The sequence below is a fragment of the Sciurus carolinensis genome, chromosome 5 (genome assembly GCF_902686445.1).
Source record: "Sciurus carolinensis chromosome 5, mSciCar1.2, whole genome shotgun sequence".
NCBI lineage: Eukaryota > Metazoa > Chordata > Mammalia > Rodentia > Sciuridae > Sciurus > Sciurus carolinensis.
This window is the reverse complement of record NC_062217.1, coordinates 145,983,541-146,009,614: the sequence shown is the minus strand read 5'-3', so window position 1 is coordinate 146,009,614 and position 26,074 is coordinate 145,983,541. Positions and strand designations below refer to the sequence as shown.

Here is a 26,074-nt window from a genome sequence, read left to right as displayed (position 1 = left end):
GGGAGGATCTGAGAGCTCAGTGAGATGAACTCAGACTCGCCGGGCAGGCTCCAGCCTCCGGTGTCTTGCAGAGGGCTGGAGGGACAGCAAGGGGAGCCACTGGGGACTCTGCATAGCTGTGGATGAGCCGCGGTGGGAGCTGAGCCGCCCCAAGGATGGAGACTGTGTGTGGGCTCAGCAGGCTCGGGGCCCAGCCTCCTGCCTGGGGTCGCAGTTCCCCCTGTTCCGTGGGGCTGGGGTCCGGGAGGGTTGCCAGTCACCCTGTCCTCCTGCAGCCGCCTGCACTCCAACCACCTGTTCTGTGACTGCCACCTGGCCTGGCTCTCGCAGTGGCTGAGGCAGAGGCCAACCATCGGGCTCTTCACCCAGTGCTCGGGCCCCGCTGGCCTGCGCGGCCTCAACGTGGCCGAGGTCCAGAAGAGTGAGTTCAGCTGCTCAGGTAGGTGCAGGCGCTGCCTCCTGTCCCACCCACTGCCTCCTCCTGTCACCTCCTCTGTTCCCTCCCATTAGCACATATTAGCGTCTGGCCACCACTGCATGCTGGCCTTAGTCCTCACTGCTTGTCCCTGCCGCTGCTTCCCCCTGACCCCACCTCCATTTTCTCCTGTGACCGCATGTAACCGTGCATTGACGCTGCCTGCCTGTCTCCTCCTGTCCCTGCCCGTCACTGCTTCCTCTACCCTTCACCCTCTGGACCGCACATCCCCTCAGCCCCACCTCCCCCTCCTCCCATTGCCTCAGCTGCTTCCTCGGCAGGTCTCGAAATTTGCCCTCTAACTTGGTTCCAGGCCAGGCGGACCCCAGGGCCTGTGCCCCTTCCTCTTCCTCCTGCGTTCTGAGACTGGTTGCCCACTCCCTCCCTGGCCCCTTTGGTCTCCATGCTGCAGCCCAAAGGCCTGAAAGAGCCCATGGCCTGGACGGTCATGCTGCACGTACTCACAGGCCCTCCAGTGCTCCGTGAGAGTTCAAGCTGCCCTCAAGCCCTGCAAGGCCCCAGCGGGGTCAGCCTCACCTCCCAGGCCCCAGGCCCCTCACTCACTGCCCCCGGCCCCACGTTTGCCTCTCCCTGCTGCAGGGGCTTCCCCTCCAGCCTTCATGAGCTTCTCCCCTGTTGGCTGCACCCTTCCTTCCTGTGGCCTGTGGTCTCCTCACCCCACAGAGCCCAGGGAGCCTCCTCTGACCCCAGAGGAAGTTCCCTGATAGATAGACCGCAACCTCCACGAGCCTGTGGAATAGGGGTGACGTGTTTCTGGCCACGTCCTCAGTACTTGGCCCGCACTGGGTTAAGAAATGGTCAAGAACGTTTGCTGAGTGAGCCAGGTGAGAGGACGTGGGGCTGGCCATTTCTTGCACACCTGTGGGCTCTGAGCCCACCTGCCACCCGAGCTCTGAGGGAAAGCGTCTGCTGGGCTCGTGTGAACCTCAGTGTGAGGCTCCGGTGTGGCTGTCACCTCCTCTGGAGCACTGGAGACCCCTGAGACCAGACTTCAACACTGCTGTGCACAGGGCTGCTGTGTGAGTGTGTGTGTGCAAGAAAGAAGAGCGTGTGTAAAAGGGAGGGCGTGTGCAAAGGAGAGTGTGTGTGCATGTGCAGGGGAGTGTGTGCACGGGAGCATGTAGGTGTGCTCATGAGTGTGCACACATGGGTCTGTGCTGCGAGACAGGCGAGCCAGGGCCAGAGCTGTACCTCTGAGCAACTGCAGCTGCTGTATTTTTGGAGAATGGGACTTGATAACACGGGCAGTTTTTGTTTTGAAATGAAACCTCTCTTTGCATTTGGAACACTTTGGTTTCTGCATTTCTTTGGACCCTGTTTCCTCCTCTGGAATCTCTGCATCCCGATGGCCAGGTTCCTGAGGAGGACACTATCATACTTTGCTCTGGATCCATATAGCTTTATCTCATTTAGTCCTGTGCCTGCCCTTTGGGTTAGCCCGGAGGTGTGAGATGCTAGAAGGCTGGCAGGAGTGTAAATTGCTCAGCTACGTGCAGAACTGTGTAGCAGGATCCAGGAAAGCTCAACACATGTCTACCCCACAGCCCTGCAACTCCACTGCTAGAAGTACTCACTTGTTCTGCAAAACACCCAAGAATATTCATGACAGCATTTTTTTTGCAATAGCCCAAAGTTGGAGACAATGCAAATTTCCACCAACAAGAGAGTGGTTTACTAATTATGATATGCCCATGTAATGGACTGCTACTCAGCAACAAAAAAGAACACACTATTATATGCACGACAACATTAAATCTCAAAGATTTTATGTTGGGTTAAAAAAGCGAACTGAGAACTGATTGGATAATTTCATTTATGTGAAAATCACAGACAAGCAGAAAAATATCAGATAGATGATAGACATCAGAATAGGGGTTGCCTTGGGCAAAAGGCAGGAGGAACCCTCCTGGGTGATGGACATGGTCCATGTCTGGGCAGCAAACTCGAGATGGTGCACTTTATGTCAGTTATGACTCCATTTTTAAAAAGGGTGGGCTCTTTACATCAGGCACTGGGCTTGATCCTGGCTTCACTATCTATTAAGTCAGTTGAGTGAATTTTAACAAATTGATTCATATTGGGGACTCGGTTTCCTCACCTGTAAAACGACAACAACACGCTCCTCCCAGGGCTGCGCAGCTGTGCAGGAGGGCTTCAGTGAGATTCTACATGTAGTGAACCCACCAGAGTGCAGAGTGGACACTTGGTTCACATTCTTACCACAGTCCTGTGACGGTCATGGGAACTCGGAAGTGTTAAGTGATACAGATTAGAAACTGAAGCGTCAGCTTTCTGGGTGGGCCCAGATCTCCCAGGGTATGAATGACACTCTGGTACAGCTCATTTTGATTGAATTCAGCAAACATCTGACAAGTACCAGCGCCCAGGATCACATCCAAGTTCAGAATTTCTTACATCCTGCACCCATGGCAACTTCTCCTGGTTCATCCACATCCACAGAAACTGCCGCTTTCCCCACCCATTGGTCTGGATCTGGGGAGGGAGGTGCTGGTGCAGGACACTTGAGATCACAGCTCCCTGTTTCTGCAGGCCAGGGGGAGGCAGGGCGTGTGCCCTCCTGCACCCTCTCCTCCGGCTCCTGCCCCGCCATGTGTGCCTGCAGCAATGGCATCGTGGACTGTCGCGGCAAAGGCCTCACGGCCATCCCCGCCAACCTGCCGGAGACCATGACGGAGATGTGAGTACAGGACCATGCAGGTGCTGCCCTGAGGCCCCTGAGTGGCAGATGGGGAAGACACTGTGTGCCTCTATGGGGCTGAGCTCTCTGCCCACGGCTGGAAAACTCCAGAGGGTTGGGGAGGGTGTCCCTCAGTAGTTTGTCTGTCCAGCGTTGCTGGCCGGGCCTGCCAGAATGGGTGTCTTGGTGTTAGCATCATCGTGAACCCCTTCCGGCTAGGGAAGCCTGGGTGACCTCAGATCACAGCAGGTCTGCTCCCACTCGCCGAGCTTTAGCCTCCAGAAGACGGAAGGGCGCAGGGGACAGGGACAGAAGGCAGACCACAGCCGAGGCCAGGGAGACCTGGACCTCTGTCTCCCCGTTGCTCTTGTGTTCTCTGCAGCCGGCTGGAGCTCAATGGAATCAAGTCCATCCCTCCCGGAGCCTTCTCTCCCTACAGAAAGCTGCGCAGGATGTGAGTCCCCACCTCACCAGGGTGGGGGGAGAGCCTGTGGGCTGAAACATGGAGATGGCCCTCCTGCCTGGCAGGCTTGTCCTGAGGCCTGAGTGGGAGGCCGAGCCTGCGTCTGAGCTGTCGGTCATCCCCCGTTTCAGCTTGGGTGTCAACAGGAGCAGTTAGGGATGTCACATGGCCAGGATGCCGATGGCTTCCTGCGCTGGAGTGTCCCTCTCCCGCACCATGCTCAGACTGCACAGAATAAGAGGGTCCCGGGGGTGTTCTATGGGATGGGGGAACTGGACCCTGCTTCTCTACTTTGAAAGACAGCCCTGCCCTGTTGAGGGGGCCAGGTAGGGCCGGGTGGCGCACGCGCATCAGCTTTCTCCTGTTCTCTTTGCAGAGACCTGAGCAACAACCAGATTGCAGAGATCGCTCCCGATGCCTTCCAGGGCCTCCGCTCCTTGAACTCGCTGTGAGTAGCAGCTGAGGCTCCCAGGGTGGTCCAGCATGGTGCTAGGAACCCCTCCCGTGAGCCTTGGGAAGAACATCCCTGCCCACCCGGCCCCAGCGGGGCTCCCTCCCGAGCAAAGTCCAGAGCTGCAGAGCCAGCCCCGCTCCTGCTTCCTCAGGCCTCATGGCTGGACCTTCCCCAGCAGGGGGAGGAAGAAGGGATCCAGAGCTGAGTGCATGGAAAAGCTAGGGGGCCACGGCCCTGACGCCTGGGGAGATTTCCCCAGATTTCTTTATGGCAGTGAACTCGGTCCCTCCTCCCCGTAAGGCTGCTGAGCCTTCCTGGGTCACTTACAGGAGCCCGGCCACCAGGTTCAGTGGGGACACCTGCCAGCCTTGCTATCTCTCATCCCAAATGTGCTGGACCTCCAGACGCGGGTTATGGTGTTTGCCCTGCTCCGGGGTGGGACCATCTACTAAGCATCACTGACTTTTCCTGAGAAGGCTTGTTCCCACCCCAGCTTCACCAGTCGGGCACTCTCTGAGGCCCAGGGCACTTTGTCCATAGAGAGAGCACACTCAGGGTGTCCTACAGCCAGGCGAGCTCCCCACGGTGGGAGCCATTTGTCCCTCTTAGGACTGGTTGCTTCCACTTGCCCTCTGACAGCACTGGACACTTGATGGCCTAGATTAGAGGCCTGGCGAGTGGAGCAGAATGGAGGTCCCCTGCGCCTTGGGGAGTACAAAGAGGCTGCCAGTTCTCGGCCTGCTGTACGTGCCCTCTTTCAGAGCAGAATCCAAGGCCAACTGTGAATGGTGCCCCTGAGGTTGTGCAGTGTACAACCTACACAGCAGGACATGATGATAGATCACTGTCAAGAAGATCAGATCCCGGCGGTGGCCTGCCACAAGGCAGAGCTCTTCCTCTGAGAAATGAATGCAATTCTCTTACATCGGACGGTACCAGTCTAAAGGGAGAAAAGGGTGACAATAACCCATTCAATGAGTTTCTGTGACTCCTGGGTAACTGGCCACAGCTGCTTCCTGCTGCATAGGACCTTGCATGCTGAGATCATGCAAACAGATCCCATACTCCTCTGTGCCCACCTCGGCCAGGCCTGAGCTGTCACCTGCTTTCCCTCTGCTCCACACAGCAGCTTGAGGGATGTGTCTGAAATGAGAATCCAATCATGTCCCAAAGATTTTTCTGATGCTGACTGAGTGAAGTCCACGCTGCTATCCCATTTGTTCCCACTCAAATCACACTGGTCTTTTTGGCTCTCTACATGGGTCACCCTGGATCCCACCACAGGGCCTTTGCTCCTGCTGTGCCCCCCACCTGAAAGGTCTTGAAGGCATGTTCGAAGTGAGAGCAGTTTTTACTCTGAATGCTTACAAGGGTGACTTAGGGGGTGACTAGGACTTTGGGAATAAAGCACACCCTCTCCTCCCCAAACCCTCTTTGGTGTTTTTCTCCCTTGACTTTCTCACTGTCTGCCCGAACATCTTTGCCTACATGTTTTAGGTTGTTTTTTTTTTTTTTTTTTTCCTGACTTTTGCTTTTTCCCTCCCTGGTTATACATGGAATTCATTCATGCTCAATGCAGAAAACTTTGCAAATACCACACCATAAAAAAAGAAACCTGCTTGCGAGTCCCGCCGGTTGATTTCCGTCCTGCATGTGCTGTCTGGTATTCTATTTTTTCTCCTGTAATTCTCTGAAAATATGTCGATCAGCTCTGCCGGTGGGACTTTCTCTTGTCTGACAGTCTCCTTTTGAATCCTGGGCCAGGATTAATTTCCCACGAGGTTCCCTGGAAGGGCCTCTTTTGAAGGCTTCTGTGGGGCCCTGTATGTGGGGACAGGGGGACAGGGCTGCTCCTGGGGAGTCACAGCCACCTCCAGCCCAGAGGGTACCTTTGAGCAAACTGGAAACAGGTGATGCTTTTGGAAGACATTTTATCGCCACCTGCTGGCAAGTGCCCGTAGCAAATGCACACGCCGGGACGCGGGCACTGTGAGCAGGCCGTGGGAAACCTGGGAACAATGCCCGCTGGTGGGGCGGGGGTGGGGGGCTGCCCCCTAACCCTCCCTCTGCTGCCTCTCTCCAGGGTCCTCTATGGAAACAAGATCACAGACCTGCCCCGCGGTGTGTTTGGAGGCCTGTACACCCTACAGCTCCTGTAAGGACTGATCCCAGGGTGTCCTTGGGTGGGGCCCAGGGAGAGGCCATGTTCCTCTGGCCTCCCAGATTGCTCCTTTTCGTCTCTTTGGGGTATGGGACTCACTGGAGACAGGTGACCCAGTAGGGCTGAAAGGCTACGGGGCTCTGCAGAGGCCAGACAGGAATGGGACATGGACGCCCGTTCAGAGCTGCTCGCGGGACGTCAGAGCCAGAGGCTGCAGAGACTCGGCCTGCAGTCCTGAGGCACTCGGTGGCTGGAGACACTCGGTGGCTGGAGACAGGCCTGTCTCCTGCAGGGGACACCCAGGCCTCCTGGAACCATGCGTATTCAGAACCAGGTTTCTCTCCCAGGATCAGGAGACCCTGAATGCAAATGCCCCTGGGCAACCCCGCAGTCCCCTGGAAAGGGGGAGCCTCCCAAATGCCTTTGGAGTTGGCGCTTTGTCCTGTGGAGTCCTGGTATCTCTCCAGGAATCTCTAGCAGGTCCTTGAAAGGGAGAAGAGCCAGGGACAGCAAGGTCCCCATGTGCAAGAAGGCAGGCAGACTCACTGGCTCCCGAGCCGCAGAGGGCAGCTTCCCCAGGGCTGTTCCCATGGGCCGCTCCCTGAGGTCACACATGCCCAAGCCAAGGAGGTGCCAGGACAAGTGAGGAGTCCACCTCGGCCGCTCCTCACCCAGGCTCTGACTCGCCCGCAGGCTCCTGAACGCCAACAAGATCAACTGCATCCGGCCCGATGCCTTCCAGGACCTGCAGAACCTCTCGCTGCTCTCCCTGTATGACAACAAGATCCAGAGCCTGGCCAAGGGCACCTTCACCTCTCTGCGGGCCATCCAGACGCTGTGAGCACCCTCCCACCTCCTCCTTTGCCTCCCTCCCTTCAGGCCTCACAGCAAGAAGGCCCCAGCAGGTGGGCCTAGGGGTGGCTACAGCTTCCAGGTACAGACGGGCTGTCCTCCCCACCCAGGTGGCCTCCTACAGAGGAAGGACACAGGCTCTGGGTTAGACAATTGTGGGTTCCAATCCCAGTTATTCCTCTTTTTGACTGTGTGACCCTGGGCAAGTTAACAAACTTCTCTGGGCCTCACTTATATTTTTCCCTAAAATGAGGACATCATAGAGTTGTTATGAGATTAAAGAATATGTTTGTACAGAGCTTAGTTCATTGTGAATGTTTGCTAAATGCTAGCTACAGTTAAATAATAACGATAATGATTATAATGTAGCCCACCGATTCTAAGACATGTTTCCACGTGAAGAGCTCCGGAAGTGAGGTGCATGTATAACGGATGGCATAGCATTTAATTGGCAGCGCAGCATTTTGTTCTTTTTTGATAGTCCACAAAATAATAGTGCAGCTTACAACTGGTAATGCCAAATAGGATGAAATACAGTAAAACGGTGATGACTATAAATTAAAAATTAGAGAGCAACAAATCTAGTAATTTGTTGTGATTATTGTGGAAAATTTCAAGCATGTAGTAGAGTGTTTTAGTCAACTATTTCGCTGCTTTAACTAAAAGGTCCCCCCAGCACAATGGCAGAGGAATAAAAGTTTATTTGAGGGCTTATGGTTTCAGAGGTCTCAGTTCATAGAAGGCCGGCTGCATTCCTTAGAGCTCAAGGTGAGGCAGAACTTCATGGCAAAAGAGTGTGACTGAGGGAAGCCGTTCACATGGTGATCAGGAAGCAGAGAGGTGGGTCTCCTCTTGCCATATACAAATATACATCCCAAAGCCACGCCCCAATTCCCGCCTCTTCCAGCCACACCCTACCACTTCAGTTACCACTGTTAGTCGCTATCAGGGGATTAATTCACTGATTTAGGTTAAGACTCTCATAACCCAGTCATTTCTCCTCTGAACCTTCTTGCATTGTCTTACATGTGAGCTTTTGGGGGACACCTGATATCTAAATCATAACAGAGTGAACCCCCAAGTGTTCATCATCCCACTATAGACACTGGCTCCCCACTTCCTTGACACCCAAACTATTTTGAAGCAACTCCTAGGTACAGTCATCTATGCAGACTTCATCCCTATCTCTGAAAGACAGGATTCTTCAAAAATAACCCCAGGGCTGGGGGTCACTCAGTGGTAGAGTTCTTGCCTAGCATGCACCGGGCCTGGGTTCCACCCCTAGCACCACACACACACAAACAAAACAAAACAAAGCAAAAACCAACACTATTATTATATCTAAAAGCAATTTCTTAATATCATCAAATATCTAATTAGTGTTTGGACTTCCAGAGTCTCATACATATCATACAACTTTTTTTAATAGTTCAATGGAATCCAGATTTAAATAAGACATGTGCAACACAATCAGCTGATACTTTCTGATGTGTCCTTTAGGTCATTTTTTTGTCAATAGGTGTCCTCTTCCTCTCTCTCTCTCTCTCTCTCTCTCTCTCTTTCTCTCTTTCCTCTCTGGTTCTGGAGATTGAACCCAGGGGTGTTTAACCACTGAGCCACCTTCATCCCTTTTTATTTTTTATTTAGAGACAGGGCCTCCCTGAGTTACTTACCGCCTTGCCGAGTCGCCGAGGCTGGCTTTGAACTTGTCATCCTCCTGCCTCAGCCTCCTGAGCCATTGGGATTACAGGCGTACACCACTGTGCCCAACTCGTTCTCCTTTTTTCCTTGCAATTTATTTGTTGAAAACACTGCATGATTGGTTCTGTCAAGGTCCCCAGTCTGGACTTGGCTGACGGCGTCCTTGTGGGACTGTGTTGGAGTGGTCTGTGTCCTGCCAGATTGAAAACAGAAGTGGAGTCAAGTTCAGGTTTAGTCAACCAGCGATTGATTTTCTGGCAGGAGGATGTCCTAGGCAGGATCGTGCCCTTTGATCAGGAGGCACATGAGGTCTGTCGCTGAAGCCAGTCTTGAGAATCAGGATCAGGTCCTGGTTTCCACAGTGTCGAAGATTAAACACTCAAGAAACACCGAGGCGAGAGCAAAAAGTTTTATTTAAAGGATAGAACAGAGAGGGGGTGGGGGAGACTCCTCTGGAGAGGAGGGGGTCCAGAGGGGGTGTCCAAGGGAGTGGGGTTGTCTTGCCCCTTTTATAGATTTTAGGTTTCCTTTCTTCTCAAGCCACCCTCTCCCATCCGGGCAGGAAGACGACGTCCTCATTATCTCCCTATGTTCCATATCTGCCCTAAAAGGCAGGAAAGAGCTGCCCAGGGGGCACTCATTATCAACTCCTGGCTGGGAGGAATAGTCCCCCCTCCCCCAGCGCAGGTGACCTTGGCAACAGGGGAGGAGGAGGGGGAAGTGCTCTGGAGGGGTTAGCATTCCATTTCTTTTGAAGCAGCCCCCATCTTCCCGAGGACCAGGTCATCTAGCTGCACTGACTGCCTGTCCTTTGTTCTAATCTCATGGCCTCTCCTTTTGTAATAAAAACAGCCATGGATCTCAATGCCCACTAATTCACCAGGGACCCCCAAAATGGTGTATTTGAATCCTGGTGTTCCTTCATTTGGTAATGCTGTTGTGGTCATGCTTTTAAAAGAGCCCTACTCTTTTAGCTGGAATGCTTCCTCATGGGGCAGCTTCTCATCTACCATGCGGTTAACTTAGCACTAAAGGGTCCTCTTCCTTCTGTACCTTCAGTCCTGAGCCTCTGGACTTTACTTGTAAGGAAACTGAGGCAGGGGGAGATTTTGTGAGTCACCGGGTTCCCAGAATAGTTCCTAGAGCTTTGATCTCCAGCATCTCTTTGTCATCACTGAGAAATCAGCCAGCCTCGCCTCAGTCATGCTTCCTCTGCAGGAAAAGACCTCATTGTTTAAGGCCATAAAGCAACACTGACCATGAGGACCTATTATAAGTTAACAACCGAAATACAGTTTGAAACAAGAATAAAAGAAATGCAAATCCAAGGTACAGCCAGATATTCTTATCAACCTGGAATGGTGAAACTCCTTGACTGAGTCTTGTTTTATCACACCTGAGCCTTTAGTTCCTCAAATCTGGCTAGATCTGTACCTCCCTCCAAGGTTTGTGACCAAGTACTTTGTGTCATTTTATTAATTTTGCTATAGTTTTACTTGTCCCAAGAGATTTGTCATCTTCAAAAAAAAAAAAAAATCAGCCAGGTGTCATGGTGTGCCCTGTGGTCCCATCTACTTGAGAGACTGAGGCAGGAAGATCCCTGGAGCCCAGGAGTTCCAGGCCAGCCTGGGCAGCATAATGAGACCCGCTGCTCAAAATCAAAACAAGACAAAACGAAACAACCCATCCTTATTGAGGTACAACTTAGACATATGAAGCCCAGTTGTTCTAGAGGTATAATTCAGTGACTTTTAGTAAATCCACAGTTATTCAACTTTCACAGCAATCCAATTTTAGAACATTTCCATGGCTCCTCCCCCAAGTCCCTTGTATGAATTTGCAATGGATCCCACTTCCAGCCCTGGCCGCAGGCGGCCGCACATCTAGATCCACCCCGTAGATCACCTTTTCTGGTCGTTCATCAAGTGGGAACGGTGCACTGGGCTGCCTTTGGTAACTGGTCTCTCGCCCTTGCTGTGGCGTTTCTGAGGTTCACACATTGTGTGGCATGTCTCACCACTTTGTTCTTTTTAATTGCCGAAAAATGTTCCCTTGTATGGGATAGACCACATTTTGTTTATCCACTCCAATTGATAAAGCCTCAGATCTTTTCCACTTTGGGGCCGTGGTGAATAATGCTACTATGAACATTTGCTTATAGATCTTTGTGTGGACAAATGTTTTGATTTCTTTGGGAATTGCTGGCTCACAGGATAAATTTATGTTTGACTGTCAAGGAAAGCTCTCATGGTTCCCACAGCGACTGCAGCATTTAGTGCCTGTGGTGTATCACCAGGGACGGAGGTCTCTACAATTTCACCAACATTGTATTACTTGCCTAAAAAAAAAAAAAAAGTCTCTTTTGTTATAACCATCCCAATCTGTATGAAATAGTACCTCATTGTGGTTTTTAATTTGCATTTTCTCAATGACTAATGATGTGTGGAACATCTGCCCCCTAAAGATCTCTAGCTGTAGCTCCTTAAAACCTATTTTAAGAAAGTCAGAGAATCAGTCTTCTCTCCTCCCTTCTTTCCACTGTCAGAGATGTTCCCACAATGGTGGCCACCTGGGTGGCAGATTTGGGGTGTGCCCTTAACACCCTTATCCTGTGCCAAGATTGTTCTCCCTCCTGGGCCCTTGTTCCTCCCACCCGCTCTGCCTTGTTACTATTCAAGTTTCTAATTTGCATCAAATGCTTAGGTTTATACAGAAGCCACTTGTCCCTGGGGGTTCAAGTTTTATGACTTGTTTTTGACCCAAATAGTCTGTTCTTAAAAGGATGCACCCTTTTCCACACCCCTGGACTGTTGGAATGTATGTGGAAACAACAGGATTGAATTGGTTTTTCTGCCATCATTGTGACAAAGGGGAGCAGTTAGCTCAGCAGAGGCCGGAGCACTATGCACAAGCAGATGTGCTGGGGCAGCTGGAGAGGCTCCTAAGCAGTCCCTAAATCCTGGCATATTTTACATTAGTGACACACTGTACCCTGGAAGTCAGCAAACACATCTTCTCTGCAAATTGGCAATTTCAAAGTTGAGGAAAGAAAGTGGAGCTGTATGCAGAAAAGATGGGAAGGCCCTGGCTCACCTGGTGGCACTGAGAGGAGCCAGAACTTGGAAAAGAAAGTGGGAGAAGGCGGAGCCAGGGGAGGCCAACTTCCAAAGCAGGGGCCAGAAGGCAGAGCCCAGCGGGTGATGGACATATGAGAGAGTGGCCAACTTCTGAGCTGGGCTGGGCACAGATGCTGGACCAGAGTTCTCCTTAACTTGGAGAGTTCTGCAGCACCTGTCAGGGGCTGGGCTGAGGCAATACATGAGATGACCTGAAGGACGCTCTGGGATGAAGGAGAGTGCCTCAGAGCTGGCCCCAGGTGTGGTAGCCGGGATAGGTGCAGGAATATTCTTCCCTGTCTCCACCTGGACAGCCATGAGCAGGGTATACCCATGTGGTGTTGGCCCAGACACAAGTGGCAGACCTGCTCAGCTCTGGTTCAGGTGTGGCTGGTCTGAACCTGCTGGGGCAATCAGGGCCTGTGAATGGGAAAGCCACCACGTTGGTCACAGAGGCCCCTCATCGTCAGCTGTTCACCATATGCACCTGCCGGTAGCACAGGCAGCCAGGCAAGGGGGCCCCAGAGACTCCCCAGAAAGTGATGTTTTCTGAGTTTTCCTTGTGTGGACAAATGGCCTGTAAACTTTCCAAGGAGAGGCCTTGGCCCCATGGCCTGGTTGGGAAGAGTGCGTCCAGGTGCAGCAGAGGGGCTCCAGCAGCCCAGCCTCGCCACCTGTCATGTCCCCGTCCTGGAGAATGGACTGCTGCTGCCCAAGTCTGCAGGCGGCGGGGAGGCCCAAAGGCCTCCATCACCTTCTCCCAGCCTCAGCTTCCTCATCTGTGAATGAATAGGGGTGCTCCGTTCAGTCCCTCGGTCCCTCCTCCCTCCACTCATGCTTGCGAAGTGTCCCAGGGAGAGAGGGAAGGGTGGGCTGGAAGAGGAGGAAGAGTGAGGCTTGGCGGGACAGGCACTGCAGGAAGCTCAGCTAGCCCCTTCCTTCCTGTGATGCGCTGGGAGGCCTTATCCATGGGTGTCAGGGTGCACCCTGGGGTCACCCCACCACATCCCCCACAGCTAGCCCTGGTCTTCTGGCAACGAGCAGCCGTGTCCACTCAGCAGGCAGCCAGGCCCCATGCAGGTGAAGGTGGGCACAGTTTGTAGTTCTGTCTCTGATGGCCGACTGCCCCCTTTGGACAGGCATCTGGCCCAGAACCCCTTCATCTGTGACTGTAACCTGAAGTGGCTGGCGGACTTCCTGCGCACCAATCCTATTGAGACGAGTGGAGCCCGTTGTGCCAGCCCCCGGCGCCTGGCCAACAAGCGCATCGGGCAGATCAAGAGCAAGAAGTTCCGGTGCTCAGGTAGCCGTCTGCCCAGTCTGTCTTCAGTCTGCTCAGGGACCCACTGATGTTTCCTGCATGGCTCCAAAGAGCGTGTCCTTGAGCACTTTGGAGTCATGCTAGAGGGTGCGGGCCCCGCGCTCTGGTCTCAGATTCAAATGTTGGTTCCGTCCCAGCCCTCATTGTACTGAGCCCTCGGGAAAGTGGGGCTGGCTGCAGGCCCAGAGGGAGCACCCAGTCCCTCTGCTCTGAGGCCGGCTCTTCAGCATGACTGCACTCAAGCCTTGAAAGATAGGAGACCTGGGAAGCTTCGCAGTGAGCTAGGGGCTTCCTCCAGACTTTGGGGCAGCAGAAGTGCTCTTGGCAACTATAATCCTCTTGGCATCTGGTAATGCCCAGTCCCCAGCTGTGCCTTTGCAAGTGAGAGGTTTAATTGGATGTGCTGCCTCAGCACTGACGGGGCAAGGAACGCGAGTGCCCTGGAGGAAGGCTTCTGCATACAGGGGCTGGGCAGGTGGGCAGGTCCCCGTGCCGGGTGCCTGCTGCATTCCTGGGGTACCTTCAGCCAGGTGGGGCATGGGCCAGGGCTGGCTGCTCCTCCACCATGGCGTGTCTCTGCTTCTCTCCCCAGCCAAAGAACAGTACTTCATTCCAGGTAGGAGTGGGGGACCCAGGACAGCCTGGAGGGGCGGTGGCAGCGAGAGGGCAAACTGGGGGAGGTGGAAGGCCCTGGGTTGCCGTGGGGCTTGGAGCCTGCCCTCTCACACAGGCACCGAGGACTACCAGCTGAGCAGCGAGTGCAGCAGTGATGTCGCCTGTCCCCACAAGTGCCGCTGTGAGGCCAGCGTGGTGGAGTGCTCCAGCCTGAAACTCTCCAAGATCCCCGAGCGCATCCCCCAGTCCACGGCCGAGCTGTGAGGGCCCCAACCCTGCCCCTCCCCCTCTGACCCCACCACCCCCAGGCCCGCTCCAGGCTTTCCCCTGTCCAGCTCTATTTGGGGGACCACAGGGGACATGAACCAGAGCACAATGGCTGCTGCTGTGGCAGGAAGCAGCCTTCACCCTCATTGCCTACCGCTTCTGCCACACAACCCTCGAAGCAGTCTCTGACACCAGGGAGGGTCACCATCCTGAGCTAGGATGACTTTCTTCAACGATGCTCTTGTCTTCCTTCGGGGACGTGATTCTGTGAGCTCAAGTTGGGACTTAACATCCTTTATTATTTTTCTCTACCTACAAACATGAATCTGTGTAGCCACGTAGGCATGTGCTTGGATGCCTGCACGGCTCTGTCCTTTGTGCCTGCCAATCTTCATGACATTTTTAATGTTAAAAAATATGCCCATTCACCTCTCCCCCAGTGCCAGGCCTAGCCTTCCTGTGAAATGGGATCCATCCTTGCCAGATAAACGTCAGGGAGTCCCCTCAGTTAACACCCCAGTGCAGAGGTGCCTTAATACCCGTCATTTATTTATTGGTATGTACCTGCTTCTTGCAGACGATTGAACAACAATGAGATTTCCATCCTGGAGGCCACTGGGATGTTTAAAAAACTTACGCATCTGAAGAAAATGTGAGTTGCTTGTTAGTGGGAAGGTGCCCACCCAGGTGCGGGTCTGGGATGGGGAGCAAAAAGGCCAGGGTGGGGGACATGGGGTGTTGGAAGCAAGAAGGGAGGGGGTCCTGGGTGCCAGCAATTTGAAATTCTCCCCACTGCCCCCTCTCCCAGCAACCTGAGCAACAACAAGGTGTCAGAAATTGAAGACGGCGCATTCGAGGGTGCAGCCTCTGTGAGCGAGCTACACCTGACCGCCAACCAGCTGGAGTCCATCCGCAGCGGCATGTTCCAGGGTCTGGACGGCTTGCGGACGCTGTGAGTGTGTGCTGCAGGGCACAAAGTCAAGCCATGGGGCGGGGTGTGCACTAAAGGGAAAGCCCGAGAGAGGTGGGAGATGGCCTCCCCAGGCCCCCCTGCAGTAGGACAGCTGAGGATCCCATGGTGGGGCAGGTGATCCTGCGTTGGTCACTCTGTGGAGAGGCCCCATCTCTTGTTCCCTGGGGCTGGTGCCAATGCCTGGTGAAGGGATGGAGAGATGGGGCCCTCCTGAGGTCCCCTCTGCTTTGCTCTGGGGTCAGGCTACAGGAATACAGCGCAATGGCAGGCAAGAGGAACTGGGCGGCTATGAAGGGACCTTGCCAGGTGACGTGGTGTAGCTGGGGGAGCAGGGATGTTGTCCCTGGGATTCTGGGATCCATGACTCAGAGCCAGCCAGAGCCCAGGAGCTCAGTGGGCTCCCAGGGTCATGAGAATGCTGCAAGGAGCCCCTTTCCGCCCAGTGACCGTGCTCTTCAGGTGACCCTGTGGATGTTTAGTGTCCAGTAGACAGGTTGCCTGCCCTGTCGGTCTTTCCACAGTGACGGGAATGCCCTGTGTCTACCCTGTCCAGCTTACACGTGGTTGTGAAGCCCTTATTTAATTTCAGTTCATTTAAACTGAAATAACTACATGTGCCTAGTGACACACAAGGGGCAGTGCAGACATAGGAAAGAAGTGCCCATAACCTCGCCACTGGCCAGAAATGACTGCTGTGAACCACTGGTATAAACAACTGTGCTTCTGTCTTTTTTTTTTTTTTTTTTTTCATTTTTTTTTTTTTTAGTTGTTGATGGACCTTGATTTTATTTATTTATATGCAGGGCTGGCAATCGAGCCCAGTGCCTCGCACATGCTAGGCAAGCACCCTGCCACTGAGCCACCACCCCAGCCCCTTCTGATCTTTCATGTGCATCTATCTGTGTGCTTGCATGCACACACATATGCACACACAGATATAGATCTACCTGTGTAACCATCTCCACGGTCTGTCATAAATATATCAGTTTTCTCCAAAAATGTACTCCCACCCTCTTCGTGATCATTATCACTAGTGTGATAAGAACACCTAACCTAAGATCTGCCAATTTTTAAGCATGTCCTGCAGCATTATGGGCATTATGCTGTTCTGTGATCATTAGGACCTGTTCATTCTGTGTAAAGGAAATACAGATATGTTTTAATGGAATCCTATAATAAGTTTTATTTAACAATCTTTTTCCTTTGCATATCATTAAGTTTTCTTTTACAACATCATTTTGAATGACTATATATTGTATCATTACTGGGGATTTAGGCTGTTCCTGATTTCTTTATTTCAAGCAAGGCTATAATTAATATCTTTTCAAAAATATTTTTATGTGTGGATGGATACAATACTTTTCTTTAGTTTATTTAGTTTTTTTAATATGGTGCTGGGGTTCAAACCCAGTGCCTCACGTGTGCTAGTCAAGTGCTCTACCACTGAGCCACCACCCCGGCCCTGTAATTAATATCTTTAGCACACCATTCTGAGCCCACCCATGAGTACTGAGTCTTCCCTTTTGCTGGAGTCCTCAGAGAAGACCAGCCGTTGGCAGAGGAAAGAGCCCTGTTGGAGACTGTGCACCTCACCACACACACCCGGGAGGTCCATGGTGTGCAACTGTGTGTGATAGTGTCCTGTCGCCCCCACTCCCAGCCACCCCGGCGTTATTATCATTACTATATTTTTGATACTTTTTCAATTTGGGAGGCAGAAATGGAATGTTTCTTGGGTGTCCTCGCTCACTCATAAGCGTGAACCTGCCCCCCGAGCGTGCCCACACCGGCTTCGTTTCTCCCATGACTGGCCCACTCTGTGCCAGGCTGGTTTTCTGCTTTCGTTTTTTGGCGGGGTTGAGTTTCAGAGGATGAACACAGGCTGTTCCACATGCACGTGAGGAGGAAGGCACTCCAGGAAGACCTCCTGGGGGGCTAGATGTGGCCCTGCAATGGCGCAGCAGGAGGGGCTGTTGACCACTGTGGGGACACAGGCTGAGAAGGTGGCCTGGGGCTGGGTGGACACGGTCTCCCAGGTCATGGCAGAGTTTAAACTTGATTCTGTGGGCAATTGGAAGATCACTAAGGAGTGTTAAACTGAGAGTGACAAGACGCGGGGCATTGAGTGGCACGTGGCCTGGAGGTGGGGAGAAGCCCTGGGCATCCAGGGAGTGTGTGGGGTGGCTGCAGGGGCCCCCTGTGATTGGATGGAGAGGAGGGGCAGACTCGGGGCACCTTCGAGGCGGGGGTCATCTGGAGGGGAGCGCAGGCCTGGGAGCTCTCCCTCATGTGGCCACAGCCCACGGGTGCCGCATTCCTCTCTGCGGCTCAGAGCCTCTGGAGGAGCCCTGTGACTGACCTGGTGGTGGCCACTGCCCTGTGACCCAGGCAGACTGTGGTGGGCCACAGCCCAGGGCTCTCCCCTCCTCCCCAGGATGCTGAGGAACAACCGCATCAGCTGCATCCACAACGACAGCTTCACGGGCCTGCGCAACGTCCGGCTCCTCTCGCTTTATGACAACCAAATCACCACCATCTCCCCCGGAGCCTTCGACACCCTCCAGGCCCTCTCCACGCTGTAAGTCGCGGCCTCGGGGGACAGGCAGGCTGGTGACTCTGGAAGTAGCCTTCCCCGGGGACGATCTTGGGTCTCACTTTTGCAGAGCTCCCCTGGGGAGGCTGGGTCCTCCTGGCTTGTTGGAACATGGCTTCCACCACTCTGGAATTCCGTCTCTTATTCCCAGGCTGGCCCTCTGGGTGATTGTCAGTTGTGTGGGAAGGAGCACTGGGTCGTGGAGCCAGTCCGTGGCAGGTCCTACGGTGGCGGACCAAAAAGGGCCTTGCTAGGTGGACTGAGGCTGGCTGGGTGTCTTCACGGCCACACGACCTGCCCCTTCCAGAAACCTCCTGGCCAACCCCTTCAACTGTAACTGCCAGCTGGCCTGGCTGGGCGACTGGCTGCGGAAGAGGAAGATTGTGACAGGGAACCCGCGATGCCAGAACCCAGACTTCCTGCGGCAGATCCCCCTGCAGGACGTGGCCTTCCCCGACTTCAGGTGTGAGGAAGGTAACTCGTGGGCCCGGCGGCAGGCAAGGGGGTGAGCTGAGCCCAGCTAACGGGTGGGACAGGTCAGGAAGATGGGGAGTGGCAGGTGGCACCCTCACATGCCCCAGGGGCGGGGTAGAGTGGGGAGGGGAGGCTGGCACATGGGGAGGGACAAGGAGATGCCCCTGCCTGGAGGTGTCTTTGTGTGGTTATAGGAAGAATGACGTGCTTATTGAAGAAAAATGGGAAAATATAGATAAAAGTAGATAAACATTACCTATGATCCTATAGCTCAGAAAATCAAGTAACGTTTTGGTGCATTTTCTTTACATAAGTATGTTTAACCCAGAGACCTGCCTCCTAGCTGCTCCTGAGTGCACCAGACTTATGGGGTCACCCTCTTGAGCTTGGCCCTGATTGTGGGGGCCCTAAGAAGTCCCATCCTCCTCACTGACCAGGACTTCGTCCCTTCCTCCCTAGGCCAGGAGGAGGGAGGCTGCCTGCCCCGCCCACAGTGCCCCCAGGAATGTGCCTGTCTAGACACTGTGGTCCGATGCAGCAACAAGCACCTCCGGGCTCTGCCCAGGGGCATCCCCAAGAATGTCACAGAACTGTGAGTAGCCCAGGGCCTCACGCTCTCCATGTTGGTCCACAGGACTACACTGTGTTTTTTAAGGGGTTGAGGCCTGGTAGGAGGAGGACGAGGTGCCCAAGCGCAGGGATTGGCTGACTGGAGGGGGGTTAGGGCTTTGCAGAAGCCCTAGTTTCAAGGAGACGTTAATCTTTTCTCAGATTCCCTCTCTGTTGTCACCTGATGACACAAGTGTCCAGGGTGAGGGCTTCATCCCATTAAATTAAGCTCCACCTTTAAAATAAAGAATAACATAGCCTTTTCCGCTTAACATTGTCTCCTGAGTCTTCCCCTCTGTCATGAAAACTCTTATAAGGGTGATTCTTCTTAACTAGTGACCTAATATTCTTTACATGAACTGACTATGATCTTAATGTCAAATCTCCTTTTGTTGGATATGTTTCCATTTTACTGTCATAAATAGCTCCAAGGTGAACATTCCTTCAGTGAAACCACTACTTAAAGAGCGCCATATTTTTAGAACTCTTGTTGCTGATGCCTGGTGGCCTCCCAAGGAAAGCTGTTTCTGTTGCTTTACCACTAGCCAGTGTAACGGCTAGTGTCACCTGCCCGCACCAACGCTGAGTATTGCAGCGAGCCAATCTTGGTTGATTTGGATTTGGTGTCTGAGCTCCTGTGGCGCTGTGGATGTCAATGCAAGCAACAAATGGGAATGGGCAAACTCATGCTTTTGTGTTCTCTCCTAGCTATTTGGATGGGAACCAGTTCACACTGGTTCCAGGACAGCTGTCCACCTTCAAGTACCTGCAGCTCGTGTGAGTATTCAGGCTGCTTGAGGATCCCTGGCCTGCCTTAGAGGACATGCAGGCCATTGGCATCTAGTCATCTTGGCTCCAGCTTTTCAGGAAATTCCTACAAACCCCACTTCTGGACAGATCCTAATTTTAAATCCCCTCTTCCCTGGGCGAACACCTGTGCCTAGAGCTGTTTGCCACCTAGTGGCCATGCTTGGGAATTACATCCTTCTGGGCATGGTAGGGTCAGACCTGCCTGCCTCTCTGCTCACATCTCCCCAAACCTCCTCTTCTGGGCCCATCATTATTGTTAATGTGGGTAATCCGTGCAAGGATCAGAACCAGAGCAGAAGTAAAGAGTGATAGAAAACCTCTCTCTCTTGGGCTGGGGAGATAGCTCAGCTGGTAGAGTGCTTGCCTTGCAAACAAAACGCCCTGAATTTGATCCCCAGTACCAAAAAAAAAAAAAAGAAAAAGAAAAAGAAAACCTCTCTCTCCAACCTGGTCCCCTAAACCAAATAAGACACCGAAAGCTACAACTACACATTTGTAACTAAGTTCCTCTCAGACTACCATCTGCTGTTGTTGTGTCCACCCCCTACCCTTTCCACCCCATGGAAATATACAAAATGACAAGCCCCAGGATAATAAGGTCAACTCATTTTAGCCTTCCAACCTAATTAGTACCTTACTTCCATTGTCTTTATCTGCTCATTGGCCAGTTTCTGCCCCAAAGAAGACCAGGGAACATTCTATCTTAGTGTGCCTTCTTGGAGCAGTGGTGCATGAAGTGTGTCCTGCAGACACGTGTCAGTCTGACTGTGTGATGGGCCTGTATTTAGATAAGGAACCTGTCCCAGAGTGTGAATTGACATCTTGCTTCCTTCTTACGATGAAAACAACATTGGTTAAACTAAATTTGTGTGTTTAGATTGAATTTGGCACATGTTTCTTGTTGTGGTCTGGTAACCGTCAGTTCAAGGATTGGCTCATTCCGTTCTACAGAATTTCGTATCTCCAATTCACCTGTCTTTGCTTAATGATCTCAAGAATGTGTTCTGAGTAGTTCAGCGGGGTGGAGATGGAAGAGCTTGGCTGGTGGCTGGTGGCTTTGACAGAGAAAGAGAAAATGCTACAAGTCCCCACCTTCCTGTGGCCTACTCTGGCAAAGCTTCATCTGTGGCTAGGATACCTTGGAGGAGGGAAGGCTGGGACAGAGCCATACTGTCAGTGTACCAGATGCTGCAGGGTGACTCAGGGAGCACACCGAGGCCATCCAGGGTTAGACCTGGCTCTGCCTTTGCTCGGCTGGGTGGTCCTGGGTGAATTAATTGCTCTGAGACTCCTGGTCTTCATTTGTAAAATAGGGTTACTCTCTCCCTCGTAGTACTGCCGGGAGGGCTGGCTTGTGCACTAACCACACCAGAGGGAGAGAGAGGGCCAACAGTGCTGGCAGGTGGGAGGGATGGTGGCAGTGCCCTTGGCAGGAGCGTTTCCATGTTGAAAAGGGGGATGGCCAGCTCTGCCTGGAAAGGGGAGGGGCGAAGAAGGGGAGGCGGAAAGAGGGACGTAGCTAACTGTGAGCCCAGTGCACCTGCCTTCCACCCCTTGCCTCACCAGAGCACTGGAGCTCTGGCCCTCCTGGATGGGGACGGGCCCAGGGCAGGTGGGGGAGGGCAGGAAGTCCTAAAGGTGAGCCGGGTTGAGTTCTGTCTTTGCAAATGATGATGCTCTTGCTTTTTACAGGGACCTGAGTAATAACAAGATCAGTTCCTTAAGCAATTCCTCCTTCACCAACATGAGCCAGCTGACCACTCTGTGAGTCCCAGCAGGGCCTGGGTGGGGGCACAGGGGGCCCTGGCTTCAGCCTGCTCTGGGCATTGCTCCCTGGTTACTCTTGGGGACTATGTGCAGACTCCCTCCTGTGCAGAGACTTTTGAAAAACATCTTTCATTGTTTCTCCTCAGCCTATTGACTAAGATCAAGTGTAAAAATATCTTTCTTTGAGAAATACAAACACATGGAAAAGTGCAAGAACATAAATGGCAGCATTTAACAAATAATCATAAAGCTAGCACATGTGCAGACACCTAAGTCAAAACCAGCAGTGTTAGCACTTCGAAGCCCCCATCCCTTCCTGTCATTCTGCTCCCTGAGATAGCCCCCATTCTGACCTGATGATCTTATTTTCTCCATAGTATTGTCACCTACATGTGCATTTCTTTTCTTTTTTTCCTTTTGTGGTACTGAGGATCGAACTCAGGGCCTTGTGCTTGCGAGGCAAGCACTCTACCAGTTGAGCTATCTCCCCAGCCCCTACATGTGCATTTCTAAACATTATTTAATTTCGCCCATTTTAAGCATCCAATACATTAAATCATACAAGGCATTTTTTTTTTCTATCTAAGCCAGATAGGAGCCCTTTTGCTCAACATCATTATGTCTGTGGGACCCATCCTGTTGTGTGCAGCTGTGGTCTAGTCATTTTCATTGTATAGTGTTCCTTTGTAGGAATGTGCCACACTTCCCTCATCCACTCTATTTTCAGTGGGTATTGGGTTGTTTCCATCTTGGCTTGTTGTCAACAGAGGCCCTCTGAACATTTTTCTGCACCTAACCTAAGAAATTTTCATGTGGTCTTTAATTACATGCCAATTTATCAGAAGATATTAATAAGCATCCCTTATATTTTCCTGGTGCTTAAGAGTGTATCTCACTTGCTTTCCCAACACCTCATGTTACACATAATGCACCATGAACCTAGGGATTTTCCCAGGGTGCAATCATGGTCAAACGGTAGAGCCAATTTTCAGAAAGGGAAGGGGCCCTGACCCAGCCAGTCTCTGAGAAGAGAGTGTGGGCCGAGGCCAGGAAGACCTGATCTGGTTCCCCACCTGCACTTACCTGCCCCAGGATCTGCTAGGCAGCTGCCCCATTCCCCAGTCTTCATGACAACCTGACAATTTGCTCCTCGTTGGGGAGATTTAGCCTTGAAAGAGCCCTTTGTGAGCCTGTGTGTGTGGAGCCACCTCTGTCTAGGGCTGTGTTCCCAAGCAGTAGATCCTGCCCTCCAGGGACATTTGGAAATGTCTGGAAACATTTGTGGTTATCACATCTTGGAGGGAGGGTGCTGCTGGCATCTAGTGGACAAAGGCCAGGGAGGCTGCCAAACGTCCCTCAATGCACAGAATGGTCCCCATGACCAAGAACTGTCAATAGTGCTGAGGCTGACACGTCCTGACCTAAGTGACCCTTCCAGCCACAAGGGGGACAGAGCCCTTTCCTGTGATATGGACAGCTCGTTTATCTTCTTATTTTTTGAAATAGCTTTACTTTCTAGGCACAGCAGTGCACGTCTATAATCCCCGAGACTCAGGAGGCTGAGGTGGGAGAATCATGAGTTCAAGCCAGTCTGGGCCGTTAGTGAGACTCTCAGCAATTTGGCAAGATCCTATCTCAGCACAAAAAAATAAAAAGGGCTGGGGATGTAGCTCGGTAGTAGAGTGACCCTGGGTCTAATTCCCAGTGCTCAAAAAAAAAAAAAAAAAAAATTTACTAAAATATAATTAACATACAACAAACTGCCTGTATTAAAGGGTAGAACTTGATAAATTTTGACATACACAGTCACCCAGGAAACTAACGACAATCAAGAGTGGACCCCTGATGTCCCCTTCCCACCTCTCCCAACCCCCAGCCCCACGCAACTGATCTGTCTTCTGTCACTATAAATTAGTTTGCATTTTAAAGAGTTTTATGTGAATGGAATCACAAAACAAGCTCTTTTTTGCTCGACTTCTGTCACCCAGCCTAATGATTCTGAGACTCGGGCTCGCCATTGCACATGTTGGCGGTCCCTTTCTCTCACCGCTCAGCAGTGTCCCATGGCATGGATGTGCCTCGTCTTTTCATCCGTTCATCAGTGGGTAGACGCAGGCGGGTCTCCAGTGTGGGGCTGTGGCAGGTGTCATCTTCCTTATTAATCTGCCTGTCTGCCTCAAACAGGCTCATTTCTTTGAAAGCATATTCAGATAGTGGTTTAGCAGGTGGACTGTGGAAATTGAGACTGAAAATCCCTCCCAATAACTTAATAACGTGGCATTGGGGAAGTTTTTTTTTTTTTTTTTCACTATTTGGAGCCTCAGTTTCCTTGTCTGTAAGATGGGAGTAGAAACAGTGGCTTCCTCTCCATCATATGTCCCTCCCTCGCTCCCCACAGGATCCTCAGCTACAATGCTCTCCAGTGCATCCCTCCTCTGGCCTTCCAGGGACTCCGCTCCCTGCGCCTGCTGTAAGTCTCCTCACAGTTCCTTCCAGGAATCTGCCTTCCCCAGGGCCCTGCCACCCCCAGTGGGCAGGAATGTCCCTGTGTCTAGGCCCAGGCAGGACTAATGCTGTGTTCAGAGGTGGGAGTCCCGATCACCTGCTTGCGGGCCCCTACACGAGTGAAGCCATGAGTGGGAAATGATGTGAGAAAGGGGGGTTGCTGTCACCCCCAGGTTGCGTCTGTGGTGTGTGTTTTGGGGGGTGTCCCAAGATGAGGTAGCCCCTCATTGCACACGAGCCTCCTGCTCAGATCGGAAATGTTTGCAAGAGATCTGTGCAACTTTTCCACAAGTGCCTACTTGTGTGACCAAAGCTTTCTGTTATGTCTGTGATGACGACCACTGTCAGCCCGAAGGGGGGCAAGGTGACATTCCTCCAGTACTGACCTCTGGCTGGCCATATGAACTTTATTATCTACCTCTCAGGCTCCCTGGCTGAGAGAGGGAGGGCACACAGGTACATCAGTCCAATCGATAGTGCAGACTTGCTGCTTGAGTTATTTATGGTGGCAAAAAGGGTCCCCCAGAAGGTTTGGAAGATGGGGTGGTCCCCTGGGACTATTCAGGGCTCCCTCTTCCTTCCCTGAGGCCAGCAAGGCAAGGTCTCTGGGCTGGGGCCCACCTTCCTCCTTGCGCTGACAGAGAGATCTGAAGAGTATGCACAGCTTGTCCCCTCTCAACAGAGGACTGGGACTGCCCCTGCACTGGACAGTCCCTGTCTTGGACCAGGCACCAGCAGCTTCTTCTCTCCTCAGATCCCTCCATGGCAATGACGTCTCCACCCTCCCAGAGGGTATCTTTGCAGATGTGACCTCCCTGTCTCACTTGTGAGTAACAACAGCCCAATTCTCCGGGCCTCTTTGGATTTTCACAAACTTGGGTTCCTCCCTGTGTGGCCTCAGCCTCTCCCACACCCATGGTCCAGCAGTCACAGCCCTAGTCCAGAGAATAGTCCTCCCCAAGCCTGGGCCGAGGTAGAGCTGACCATTTTCTCATTACTAAGCACTTCATTTGCGTCAGTCGCTGCAATCTCCACAGTAATCCTGCAACACGGGTACTGTTACCCTGCACACGAGGAAGCAGGCCCAGAAAAAATGAGAAGCTTGCTCAAAGTTGCACAGCAGGTGGGTGATCGAGGGTCTGACCCCAGTGTCCATGGTGCTCTGTGCTTCACACTGTGAAAGATAAGTTCCAGAAGTTTCCTACCTCCCAAAGTGGCTTAATTGACATAGAATTGCTTCTAAAACCATTTGGCTGGCAGTACCATGAGGATTCTTTAAAAGCAGTAGTAAAATGGAGAAAGGGGCCCGGGGGAGGCAGGAGGGGAGGAAGAGAGAAGGCACTGGGGAATTAAAGTTGTTATGTGACCAAGTTGTTATGTGTGTGTAGGAATATGTAACAATGAGGTGGACTATCGTGTGTAATCATAGTGCACCACAAGACATAAAAGGAGGTGGACTTGATTCCTCAAAAAGCTAAACGTAGAATGACCTATGACCCAGCAGGTCCACTCCTAGGTTCATACTCAAAAGAGCCGAGATCAGGAATTTGAACAAATGCTTCTATGCCAATGGCTGGTGTCCATTACAGCATTATCCACAATAGTGCAAAAGTGGAAACACCCCGAGTTCTTCCACAGATGGATAGATAAGCAGAATGTAGAGGAAGGACAGGAGAGAGTCCATCAAAACCACAAGTTCCGACACAGCTACTGTGTGGGTGAAGCTGAAAAACACACAAGTGAAGTAAGCCAGACCCCAAAGGACAGTACAAATGATTTTACTGATGTGGGGAGTCTCAGAATTGTCACATTCACAGAGACAGAAGGTGGAATGATGGGGCTGGGGCAGGGGAGTTGGTGTTTAATGAGCACAGAGTTTCTATTTGGGGTGATGAAAATGTTTTGGAAATGGACAGTGGTGACCATTGTGTAACAGTCTGAAGGTAATCCATGTTCCCAACAAGTACATTCAAAATATATGTCTATATTATATGTACTTTAGCACATAAGAGATGAAGAAGTAAAGAAGCGCTGGGCTGAAGTGGGGCCGCCCACACTCTGGAGGCTGGGACGGGTCAGAGCCGACACCTGTCCTAGCATTCCGTGGCACCACTAGCTGGAGAGTCTGCATGGACTGTGGCTGGCTCCCTGGTGTGGCTGACCTTTTGGCTCTCCACCCACGCCCAGGGCCTGTGGGGG

The 26,074-nt window shown here is 52.3% G+C and overlaps 1 protein-coding gene across 1 annotated transcript in view; it reads left to right on the top strand.

The window, feature by feature from the left end:
- Slit1 (slit guidance ligand 1) overlaps positions 1 to 26,074 on the top strand; it is a 153,676-nt gene that overhangs the window by 100,130 nt on the left and 27,472 nt on the right. The window contains exons 8-25 of the mRNA XM_047552921.1: positions 276 to 439; positions 3,047 to 3,194; positions 3,577 to 3,648; positions 4,034 to 4,105; positions 6,195 to 6,266; positions 6,966 to 7,109; positions 13,081 to 13,244; positions 13,855 to 13,878; positions 13,993 to 14,137; positions 14,722 to 14,796; positions 14,953 to 15,096; positions 17,552 to 17,695; positions 18,018 to 18,184; positions 18,644 to 18,776; positions 19,502 to 19,570; positions 21,296 to 21,367; positions 23,769 to 23,840; positions 24,630 to 24,701. Of these exons, the coding sequence (XP_047408877.1) occupies positions 276 to 439; positions 3,047 to 3,194; positions 3,577 to 3,648; positions 4,034 to 4,105; positions 6,195 to 6,266; positions 6,966 to 7,109; positions 13,081 to 13,244; positions 13,855 to 13,878; positions 13,993 to 14,137; positions 14,722 to 14,796; positions 14,953 to 15,096; positions 17,552 to 17,695; positions 18,018 to 18,184; positions 18,644 to 18,776; positions 19,502 to 19,570; positions 21,296 to 21,367; positions 23,769 to 23,840; positions 24,630 to 24,701 (1,953 nt within the window). The remainder of the gene's footprint in view (positions 1 to 275; positions 440 to 3,046; positions 3,195 to 3,576; positions 3,649 to 4,033; positions 4,106 to 6,194; positions 6,267 to 6,965; positions 7,110 to 13,080; positions 13,245 to 13,854; positions 13,879 to 13,992; positions 14,138 to 14,721; positions 14,797 to 14,952; positions 15,097 to 17,551; positions 17,696 to 18,017; positions 18,185 to 18,643; positions 18,777 to 19,501; positions 19,571 to 21,295; positions 21,368 to 23,768; positions 23,841 to 24,629; positions 24,702 to 26,074) is intronic.